This window comes from Microtus pennsylvanicus, chromosome 7 (genome assembly GCF_037038515.1).
Source record: "Microtus pennsylvanicus isolate mMicPen1 chromosome 7, mMicPen1.hap1, whole genome shotgun sequence".
Taxonomy (NCBI): Eukaryota; Metazoa; Chordata; class Mammalia; order Rodentia; family Cricetidae; genus Microtus; species Microtus pennsylvanicus.
Window position 1 is genome coordinate 22,612,270 of NC_134585.1, and position 12,100 is coordinate 22,624,369.

The window sequence follows — 12,100 nt, forward strand, 5'->3', positions numbered from 1 at the left end:
GCTGCCTTCCTTCCTGCCAGAGGGAGCCTCACCAGAACTGAGGGGTCAGTGGCAGAGGAGGTGGCCTACCAGATAGAATCCTCTGTTTAGACTGGACCTCACTCTTGTGGGGAGGGTATAGGGAAAGGTGGGGAAGGAGCCGGAGTTCCCATCCATCTGTGGGGGCTCCCCATGCACCTGTGTCTCCCGCTGATGGGAGGGATTGTGGCTGAGGGAAACTGTTTAGTAAACCCCCATGTGAGCAACCGTTCTGCTCCGAGGCACGAATCTAACAAAGAGCAGCGAGCTTCGACACAGAACACTGATGTTCTAGCATCTTTACCCAGCCACAAATGGAATGGCATTTTGATCCAACACAGACACAGAACATAAGACCGCAGAATTCCTCAAGCACACTGAGTACCCCAGCACAGAGCAAATGACAGAACGAACAACAGGGGAGAGGATAGAGGTTTCTAGAGCTGGGGTTACTGTTGTTTAGTGGTCTCTTGTGAGGGACTGTCCTCTGAATCAAGCAACCTTAAACTTGGGGAGTTCAACAGTGCCCCCTGATTATCGCAGTTGGGCTTGTTGACTGTCTATATCCCCTCATGGATGTGTCGGGAGGGTCATGAGACCAGCATCTGAGATCGCTACCACCAGCGGCTACCTGCTGCCCGCCATATGCAGCTCTGCCTTAATTGCATGCGGGTTGGAGAGAGGTTAAACTATCCAGGTGGGAGGACCAGAGGAGATGAACTTCACCTATACAACTACAGAGAAGCCCTCATCTTTGTTGGGTGAGGCTTGATAGGTGGGGATAGGACCTACACCCCTGTAAGTAGCCCCTTATCTATGCTCTGTAAGGAAGCCCAATAAACTCAGTTACCCAGAGTAGGCTTCAGAGAACTGTGTCTTGGTTTGTCCTTGGTACCTTAGGAGAGGGAGTAGATGTGGCTTGCATTCCCCCCACCCCAGTGAAGGAATTTTAGCATTGTGGACACAGTACTGTTTTGAGGAGGGTGAAAAAAAATTTGGGATCTGCTTGGGGGTGACAGTTATGCAATATTGTGAACTCACTGGATACCACTGGGTGGCACAATATTACCTTGTATATGCTTTATCACGTTTTAGGAAATTGGAAAGGCAGGGTGGCATGGGCACCTTGCTCTTGCCTTTTGATGGGTTTGCTGCAGCCAGTGATGGTACTAGAAGCTCATGGAGTATATGAAAAAGAGCCCCAGGGATGCAGTGCATAAAAACTATTAAGAGAAAAGCTGGGCAGTGGTGGTGCACACCTTTAATCCCAACACTTGGGAGGCAGAGGCAGGCAGATCTGAGTTCAAGGCCAGCCTGGTCTACAGGGAGAGTTCTGGGACAGCTGGGGATGCTTAAGAGAAACCCTGTCTCAAGAAAACAAAAGCAAAAAAACCAAAAACCAAAACAAAAACACACACACAAAACTGTAAGTGAACTTCTGAGGTCTCATGGTGTCTGTAAAAGTGAGGGGGAAAGCCATGACTTGACTTTATGGGTGACCACATTTCTGTGATGGGGAGACGAGTATCTACCTCGCTAGGCTGCTGAGAAGGTCCGAGATGTTGAAACCCACCCTGTGCCTAAAACTCCACAGTCCTCAGGGGAGGCCATGTGGGAGGGAAGGGGAAGGAAGAGGGCAGGGAAGGGAGCGAGGGCCCTCTTCTCACTCTCTGACTTAGAAAAACATTTTACAAAATGCATTCATATGGTGTCCTAGAACCCACCCTGGGGAGGGATAGATAGACACGGGAGGGGACAATGGCCATGCTTGCTCAATTATTGCCTTCTGCCCTGTGCAGGGCACGGAGAAAACTTCCTGGAGCCCAGTGGGACTGAGTCCTGAGAGCAGTGAGGGACAGGGAGAAGAGGTTGTCCTTATTTCATGGTCACAGGGAGGCTGGGGTTCCCATAGAAAAGCCCAAGGTACAGCCAGAAAGCTGACATCACTTTTCTTTTAAGACAAAAACCAAGAACCAGATGTTGGGGAGACTAACAGTGAGTCCAGATGTGTCACTGAGTCCCCGCAGTGAATAACAAAGTCTGGTTATAGCCTGCAGAAGGACAGCAGCTGTTCCGGTCTGGGCTAGCTGGAGGACTAGCCTCTGGGGAGAGAGATGCAGAAGGATTCAGGTGTCTTCCAGTCCCAGGATGGTGGTGCCTCAGGATCCCCACCATGCAGACTGAGACGGTGACACTGAGGACCATCAGGGTGAGACAACTGGAATCATAGCGGAGACCCTTTGAGTCCCAAAGCTAAGCAGAAATCTTTGTTTTAGCCTCTTTGCAGCACAGCTGGGGACACCTGGGGTTGGAGGAGCAGTCTCACGTGGTTTTCAGTGTGTTTAAGAGAGTCTATAGGGCTGGGTCTCAGCAGAGGGGAGAGTGGCGGTCTTTTTATTTGTGTGAGTCACTCCTTGATTGTTTTCCATGGTCCTTCCTGTGGTTGAGGCTTGTCTCTGTGCAAGTAGCCCAAATCCTAACCTCTCATGAGACTTTCACCATGCATGACTTTGGCCCCCAGCAGCTCAGACACAGCCCATCACTGGCACCTACTTGGTGACAGGACTGTCCTTCTCTGGACAGCTGTAAGTGGAAGTCAACCCCCAAAGAAACTTACTAGGCAGCTTGGGGACCGATGGGGGCCCGATAGCAAACTGGAGGTAACCTCACCCACTCTGGGTCAGGTGCACCTCAGTTTGGTGTGCTTTCCTGGTGGTTCCTGACAGTCTCTAACTCCAGTTTCAGGGGATCTAACACTGTTTTCTGGCCTCTGCGGACATCAGGCATGTATGTGGTGCACAGACTTACTTGTGGGCAAGACACTCATACACATAAAATAAAAATGGAAGGTGCATGTTTGTATGTATTCATGTGTGTGTGCATGTGTTGGCATGTGCATGTATGAGTGCGTGTGTGTGAGTGCATGCTTGTGTGCTTGTATGTGTATGAGTATGTATGTGTGCATATATGCATGTGCATGTATGTGTGTCTGTGTATATGTGTGTATGCATGTGTACAGCACATATGCATGCATGTATGTATGTGTAGATGTGTTATGTGTGTATGTGTACGTGTATATGCACATTTATGCATGCCTGTGTGCTTGTGTATGTATGTGTGGTATGCTTGTATGTGTGTTTGTATGTGTGCATGTAGAGGCCATCTGTGGGGGGGAGCCTATGTAGAGGTTACTTCTCTGTGTGTATTTGTATGTATGTGTATGAATGTGTAGAAGCCTGAGTTTTGGTGTCATTTTCAGAAACAAGATCCACTTCCTTGAGACAGTTTCTTCCTGGCCCGAAGTTCACCATTGGGCTGAAATGGCTGGCCAGCAAGACTCAGGAATTCCCCTGTCTCTGCCTCGCCAGCACTGGGCTTAATGACAAGGGTAGCATTTTTGTCTGGCTTCTGGGACCTTAGCTCAGGGCTTCATCCTTTCCAGGTAAGCACTTTACCAATAGATGTATCTTTCCCAACCTGAAGGAAAGGTTTTAAATAGACAATGATGTGGTCAATGTGTTCAAGGTTATCCTTGGCTACAGATCAAATCTGAAGCCAGACTGGACTACGGGAGACCCTATCTCAAAATGTAAATAGTGGGCTAGCAAGATGACTCACTAAGAATCGAGGCGGAGTTCCCAGCACTCACATGGTGGCTCAGACTGTCCTTAACTCCAGTTCTAGGGGATCTGGCATTCTCTTCTGGCCTCTATAGATATCTGAAGGCAAAACATTTATAGACATAATATAAAAATAATAAATCTTTGGAAAGTACAAATAAACTCTCTCCTGTGCCCTTGGCCTCTCAACATGGTATCCAGGGTAGAGTGCCAGACCCAGACACCTAGCTGTCTTATTGCTACCATTAACTTCTTTGACCACAATTAAATTCTTTGTTGGACAACAAAACAAGGAGGAAATAAAAAATCCTCCCAAAACTCTATTCAAATAACAGCCTTCCTTTCCCTCTGACTTCAGTTTCTCTATACGTGAGACCAGGAGAGCTAGCAGATGACCTTTCAGAGTTCATGACCTCTCTCTGGGGATCCCTGCTATGATCCTACAAAAGCTGGTAGCCCCCTTCAAGCAGTCCTGAGGAAAGAGAAAAGCACAGATTATCCTTTGAGAGAAACTGAGGCAGGCTAAAGGACCTGCTGAGTGAATCCCGTCCCTCCTCAGTCCCGCAGATCTGTTTTCTCAGTGGAGTTTGGCTACAACCACCCTTTATTTTCATTCAGGGCCGCAGGTAGTGGGTGTCATGTATCAAGCTGTCAAGCTGTGGTCTCATTCGTGTGTGGCTGAGACCGGAAACATGTAAGAACAGGGGTTTCCATGGCTTCTAGACCCTTCTGCTCCTCCTGCTTGCTGGGGATTTAGGGTCACTGCAATGTCAAAGATTGGGGTTTGAATCTTTGGGTCTCACACGTACCTCATAGTTAATTTTGTTGGGGGTCTGTGTGGTTTGTCCAAGCCCCTCAGATTACAAACAGCCATGCATTGCCAAGTCCTGCCACAGCGCCCATACTGCAGCAAAGCTTGCCTGTACGCCACGGCTTGTGTCCCAAGCACATGAAACAAAGAGGGCATCGCTTGATAACAGATCCTGACATGCTGGCTGAGCAGGTTGAACTTAGGAGACTCTCGGACCACCCTGTTAAGAACCACTCCTTCCCCCATGGTGTGAAGTAGGGGAGAACTTACTGACCTGTGCAGATGGATTCTCTTGGAAGCTGAGGTTTCTGATGAGCAGCCCTGGGCTGGTGACAGCCTGTGTGCGAGCGCGCGTTCACACACACAAACACACACACACACACACACACACACACACACACACATACACACACACTTTGTCTTATAGTCTGCCAGGCTGGGGCTCCTGGTTACTTTAAAAAGTGAGAAGAGGGGACTGGAGAGATGACTCGTGGTTAGGAGCACCGACTGCTCTGCCACCATGCCACCAGCATGCTTACCATCAGATCATATTTATTGGCCCTCTATCAAGCTATATTCTTGATTTGTCAGGAGCAGAATGAGGGACAAAAGGCACACAGGAATCGGGGCATAGAGGTCATCTCAAACAAACGATCTTGCTGTGTCAAGGAGGGAGGGTCTTAAAGTTCGGCGGAGACAGCCTGTTGGCCATCTGCTGGGTTCCTGGCCACTGTTTGTGGTGTGCAGCAGTAGCTGTCAGGCTTGGTGACAGCGGAGGACTGAGGCAGTGTGGACAGGGAGGCTCAAGTCTTAGTCTCTGCTGCATATCAAGCCATTGTGAATCCCCCTGGGCGAATTCAGTTGAGCACTTCAGGGTGCGCTATTTTGCTATTTGGTTTATTTGTGTGTGTGAGACAGGGTCTTCCTCCGTATATCTATGCCTCCCAAGGGATTAAAGGCCTATGCCACTATGCCCGGCTCACAAGGCATGCTGGGTTTTTTTTGTTTGTTTGTTTGTTTTGTTTTTTTACCACACAGCCCCACTGCGGTTTCCTGGAGGATCTCCTAGGTAGCTCACGGGGGCATACTCCAGGCAGGTCTGTCCAGTCAGGTGGATTAAACAGTCGACTTTATAGTGGAATGTAATACTGCCATGGTTCAGGTTACAGGTCGTCAGATGGTTACCAGCCTTGGGAGACCTGTCACAAGAACCGAGAAGGTCATCGTCCCAGCCATTGTCAGCATCCCAGACCTGTACCCTCAGGGGTCCGCCTGTGGCCAGGAGCACATCCCCAAAGTCCAGCTTGTCAGTCCACTTGGGGTGGTTATTGTTCCACACTGTGCTGGTCCTCAGCTCCTGGCCACCAAAGAAGACCTTCACATAGGCGTCAGAGGCTGTAATGTAGTCTCCCCACAGACCCTTTGCCTGGAAATTGGTCACCAGCAGGTGGGCCAAGCCCCTCTGGCGTGGACAGCAGTCCTGGTTGGTGGTCTTCGAGTTGTGGCATACGCATTGGCATGAGTCCCGTGTGTTCCTATGCTGGCCTACCCTACAGGGTCGGTTACAGTTCTGCCAACGAGCCCTGCCTACCACGTAACCGCTGATAGCCTGTCTCAGTGCCTCCCGCCTCGGGTCCACATCTTCCACCAGCACGTGCAGGGACTCCAGGCTGTAATCCACCAGCCCAGGGCTGCTGACCAGCGAGGTTATCCAGGTTGAGAACTGTTCGGGGGTAGCCTGGTTCCCGAAGAGCAGGTCTTGTGTGGAATCGAGGTGGCCGCCGACCACGTCGACTTGACGCTCTCGGTAGGCCTGGTGGAAAGAGGTGGTCATCTTGTGCTGTTTCTTCTTCTCCTCGCAGGCTTTGTACTCACTGGAGGCACTGGCCTGGGCACCAATGCTGACCTGGGCCTCCACGTTCAGGCAGTCTCCTACCTCGTCAGCGGTGAGCCCTTCCAGGGCCAGCTGACATGTGCGCAGGGCTGTGAGGACGGAGACACGGCCACCTAGGTTCATAGCCGTAATAAAGTGGGTACCGTAGGACGAGATGAGCCTGTCATAAGCATCCTTCGTGGAGGTGTTGAAGTTGGGGGGAAGCCTCCTGATTGCTCTTCTGAAATCGGGGTGCAGTGGGGGTTTTTGGACCAGGCGAAAACTGTGGGGGGAGCAGAGCGTTAAAGTAGTCTAGTGGGTGGCATTTCCCTGGCTCAGTTCAACCTTCAAGGTCCCTCCCCCATACATACACAGAGATATGAAAGTAGAATGAGGGGGCCGGGCGGTGGTGGCGCACGCCTGTAATCCCATAACTCGGGAGGCAGAGGCAGGCGGATCTCTGTGAGTTCGAGACCAGCCTGGTCTACAGAGCTAGTTCCAGGACAGGCTCCAAAACCACAGAGAAACCTTGTCTCAAAAAAAAAAAGAAAGTAGAATGGGGCTAGTTGGGAAAAGGGAAGGGTTAGCAGGAGCTGGGATAAGAAATAATGTGATTAAAATATATACATGTAATGAAACCCATTGTTATTTAAAATTAATATATGCTATCTAAAAACATAAAGTGTGTATACGTGGGATGTTGTGCAAACTGTAATTTATCTTAATAACAAAAACCCAGAGTCAGATATTGGGGTAAATGCTGAAAGATCAGAGAAGTAATGGAGTCAGTCACTAGAGAGACTTTTTACCTCCTCTGAATCCTCAGATCAAAGTAGGCAGATCCTGTCTCCGGGAATCCTCAGACTGCATGCTATGAGCACCTGTCTCTTCCGCCTTAGATTCTTCTCTCTGCCCAACCATATCACTTCTGTCTCTACCTCTCCAGTGTTGGGATTAAAGGCATGTGACTCCCAAGTGCTGGGATTAAAGGTGTGAGCCGTCACCACCCGGCTCTGTTTCTGTCTCTCTCTCTCTCTCTCTCTCTCTCTCTCTCTCTCTCTCTCTCTCTCTCTTTTTGGTTTTTCGAGACAGGGTTTCACTGTAGTTTTTAGAGCCTGTCCTGGAACTAGCTCTTGTAGACCAGGCTGGCCTCGAACTCACAGAGATCTGCCTGCCTCTGCCTCCTGAGTGCTGGGATTTAAAGTGTGTGCCACCACTCCCTGACCTCTATGGCTAACTAGTAGCTTAGCTCTGCATTCTGATCTTCAGGCAAGCTTTATGTGTTAGAACATAAACAAAATATTACCACAGTGGAGTAAGGGGTAACGTGTCTCAATGGGTAAACTTTGTTGCTGGGCCTGCCAACCTGAGTTTGGTACCCAGAACCCACACAGTAGAAACAGAGAAAAGACACTTTCACAGGCTGTTTCCCGATCTCCACACGCTTGCTGTGACACACAGATGCACAAGCTAAATAAGTACATACATAAATCAATGAAATAGAAATAGTTTTTAAAAGCCCGAGAAACCAGAGCAGAAGACGTGGAGTCACTGTATCCATGCAGTGAGGAGGAAGGACACACTCAGGTTTCCTGTCTCTGTCCTTACCCAGGAAGGACACCATGGGAGGTTGACCATGCCTGGGAGAGAGGGCTTAGGTGCTCCCTGCCTGTACCTAAATGTCACCAAGCTTGGGCTCAGGAACAGTCTCGCTTCCATCCCGTTTTTCTCCAGATGTGGGTGCTCATAAATAGAGGAGGCCTTTCATGAATGGATACATATATACATACATACATACATGATTGATAGATACATAGATACATAGATGGTAGATAGATAGATAGATACATAGATGCATAGATGATAGATATATAGATACATAGATGATAGATAGATGATAGATAGGTAGATAGATTATAGATAGATATATAGATACATAGATGATAGATACATAGATAGATACATAGATGGTAGATAGATACATAGATAGATAGATTATAGATAGATACATAGATGATAGATAGATAGATAGCTAGATAGCTAGATAGCTAGATAGATAGACAGACAGACAGGCAGGCAGGCAGGCAGGCAGGCAGGGCTGTAGGATCTGTAATCTAAGGACGAGTGCCCTGTAGTTTTGTTGGCAACATAGAATCATCTGAGTCCCAGTGAGGGACTCTCTAGATCAGGCTGGCCTGTCGGCATGCCTGTGGGGGATTGTCTGGACTGCTCAACTAATGTGGGAAGAAGACCCAGCTTGAAAGTGGGCAGCGCTGATTCCTATTTTTGGGCCCTGGACTGTATACGAATAGAGGAAGGTAACTGAGTAGTAAGCATGAATGCATGCATTTCTCTCTGCTCTTGACTGTGGGTATCACGTGACCAGCTGCTCCAAGTTCCTGCCGCCTTGACATCATGTGATAATGGACTGTGACCTGGAAGTGGGGCTAAAACAAGCCCTCTCTTCTTAGCTGCTCCTTGGTCAGGACATTTTATCACAGCAACAGAAATGAATCTGGAGCAGTGGTTCTAAACTTGGGGGTCACGGCCCCACAGGGGGTGTGTCACATAGCCGATATTTACAGCACGAGTCATAACAATCACAAATTACAGTTATGATGTAGCAACTAAATAATTTTATGGTTGGGGTCAGCACAACATAAGGAACCATGTTAAAGGGTCATAGCATGAGGAAGATTGAGAGCCACTGGTCTAGAACAGTCAGGATTTAGTGTCCTTCTGTGAAGCTGTCTGTAGACTCTATGCTGTTGTTTCAGAGCTCCCGGACCCCTGAAGGGTCCCACTACTCTTCCGGCTCCTCTGTCCCACTGCGCGCTGCCCCAGCTCTTACCTGTACAGGTGACACTCCACTGTGTCAGAATTAAAGCTGTACTGGTCCTGATGGGTCTTCTCGGTTGCAAAGTTGGCTACCTGGGAGTGGGAGCCAGCCATGGACACGCGCATGCTTGCCTCGGGCTTGGGGTTCACATCCAGCCCCACACGCCAGTCATTATTGATGTTAGCAGCTGCATCCCGGGCCACACCCTCCGTCGAGCTCACTTTGGCTGTGGCCACTTTACGCTGGCAGCCTGAGCTGTGAGGCCGCCAGTGGGCAATGGCCAGAGGCAGGCGTTGTATAGCATCTTTCTGCAGGGCATTTTTACAGAGAGTACAAGTACGGTCAGGCCTCAGGAAATTCATTGTGTTCACTGGGAAGGAGCCGGAGCGGCGGAGGGTGGTCACGTCCACACCTTCCCCAGCCAACCATGCCCCTGGCACGAACTTGCGCTTCTCCTTGCATTCCGACCGAGTGGCAGTGTAGCAGGGAGCGGGGATAGGTGGTGGCAGCAGCAGGAAAAGGCCCAGGAGGAACAAGTGAGTGGCCATGGAGCTGTGGGTACTCTGCCGTGAACTCTGGAAAGCTGTGGAAACAGGGATGAAGGATGCTGACCTCACACACTACTAGGGATCGTCAGGGAGAGAGACTGAAATAACTCTTTAGTGACTGCATGCCAGAGCTGGCCTCGTCCATTGTGCAGAGAGGCCCAGAAAGGTTAAACGTATAGCCCAGAGCCACACAGCCAGGAGGAGCCCTGTGCTGAGATTTTACTATCTCAGACCTAGTGGGAATCAAGATTGATGACTCTGACCCTGGGCAATGGATGGGGTGTGGGGAGATGGCTTTCACTGTAAGAAGGGACAAAGCATCTATAATAGGTTTAGGCTTTAGAGAAGTTTTCTACCCACAACAGGGTGCGTTTTCCTACCCGATTCCGCTCTCCTGTCCCGGGGATGGACCCCAGAGCCTCATGCACAGTAGGCAAGTGCTCTGCCTCTGAGCCACACTTTACCTCTTTATTTATTTATTTATTTTGAGACAAGGTATCGTTAAGTTGTTCAGGGTGACTTTGAAGTCCCTTTGTAGCCCAGACTCTATGCTCTAGAGGAGCTAGGATCTTATGCCTGTGGTCCCAGGCAGGGCTCCTAACTAATCCTCGATCTCTGTTTCTAATTGTAGCGCTCACTTCTGTCTCTCCCTGCAGTGCGCTCCCTTCCCCTCCCTGCACTTCCCATTTGCCTCCTGGAAGGGCACTAGCTCCAATGCTACAGTGAACAATGGCTGCCCTGTGTCTGTGCCCTTGGCTCTCCTGTGAGGGGCTTTGAAGTGTGCCTTCCCCTGCTCAGGTTTCCTGTCTTGACATTCCCCACCAAGTTCTTTGTACTTGGACTAATGGGAGGGACAGACACCTATTTGTTGCCAACTGCTGGGCAACAATCACCTGGATTGTTGATCAACAGTCAACTAGAAGGTTCTTCCTTGCTTTGAGATGGGTTAGGGGCCCACTTTTGATTCCCAGTCTAGCTCTGTTCCACTTCAACGGTTCTTAGCCCATGGGTCACGACCATTGGAAAATGTGTTTCTGATGGTCCTAGGAACTGAGACACTGCTCAGGAGCAAAACTGCAGTTATGAAGTCACAGCGATAGACCTGTTGCTCTATCTCCTTCCAGGGCCCTCAGAGATCGTTTTCCTCCACTGTCTGCCATATGCAGCAGGGTCTTAGGCGAGGGAGTGGGTGCAGAAGTGTCTCTCACACCTAACTGCAGGCTTTCATGCCCTACCCAAAAGCATTGACTTGGAGGCGGAGTTCAGGTGACATGTGGGGCTGAGAGACAGACAGGCAAAAGGGAATCCTGTCAAGCTTTCTGGTCATCCTGCTTAGGTGACCAGAATGCTCCTGACACTGATCCAGGTTCATCAGTTCCCTTCTGGAACTCATTGTATTGTTAGGTAGTCTGTCTACAGGATTTTGCTTCTCCCTCCCCTCCCCTTCCCTCCCCTCCCTTTCCCTTTTCCCTCTTCCCTTCCCTCTTCCCTCCCTTCCCCTCCCCTTTTCTTCCCATCTCCTTCCTTCCCCTTTCTTGCATCTTTTGCGACAGGATCTCGCTGCCTTCCCTATGGTGGAATCATAGGTGTACCCCACACCAGGAGGCCCATTTCCATATTATAAAGACTCTCACTGGGGGCTGGAGAGATGGTTCAGTGGTTAAGAGCACTGGCTGCTCTTCCAGAAGTCCTGAGTTCAATTCCCAGCCATCACATGGTGGCTCATAACCATCTGTCATCAGATCTGGTGCCTTCTTCTGGTATGCAGACATACAGGCAGGCAGAATACTGTTTACATAATAAATAAATAAATCTTAAGAAAAAAAAAGGAAAACTGCCAGGATTTGAAATAGCCTTTGAGACTGTGGACAGTCTTCATTTACACACGAGCCCAGAGTGGGCACAAGGCCGATGAAGGAGTTAGTGACCAACCTGAAGGCTTTCGGAGACCCAGGGCTCACGTTTTATGGTCCTAGCACTGCTGGCTCCTTCGGGCTCTGCCTCCCAATTCTCTTTCCCAGATTATCCCAGCCCCTCTGCTTCCCACCCTTCCTCTCGCGTACCTGAAGTCCCACAGAGATGCTGCAGTACAGGGGACACCCGCACTCCCGATGGACGTCTTTGAAATGGTGCTGCGGTCCCCAGGCAGGCCCACCCTAGTCACCGTCACATCACTACTGCTTCCTGCCCTGCCCCCAGACTGTGGTCACAGGTCCCCACCAGCACCCACCCTGTTGTCACCTCGTCATCCGGTCTGTGACAGCCTTCAGGAAGTCAGCTGTGAAGGCCAGGGCTTCATCTGCCAGGCAGAGGTGTTGGGGTGTGGGACTCTGGTGCGGACCAGCAGGCTGACCATTCTCTGCTTCTGCAAGGAGCTGTCAGTCGGTGAGC

The 12,100-nt window shown here is 50.0% G+C and overlaps 1 protein-coding gene across 1 annotated transcript; it reads right to left on the reverse strand.

Annotated features, from left to right (window-relative positions):
• Nucleotides 1–4,958: 4,958 nt before the first annotated feature.
• Nucleotides 4,959–11,854, reverse strand: Prf1 (perforin 1). The gene is made up of 3 exons (XM_075978865.1): nt 11,773–11,854; nt 9,174–9,744; nt 4,959–6,605 (listed from the first exon to the last, which is right to left on the reverse strand). The coding sequence occupies exons 2-3, from the start codon at nt 9,707–9,709 to the stop codon at nt 5,477–5,479; spliced, it is 1,665 nt and encodes a 554-aa protein (XP_075834980.1). The 5' UTR covers nt 9,710–9,744; nt 11,773–11,854; the 3' UTR covers nt 4,959–5,476.
• Between the last annotated feature and the right edge of the window lie 246 nt (nt 11,855–12,100).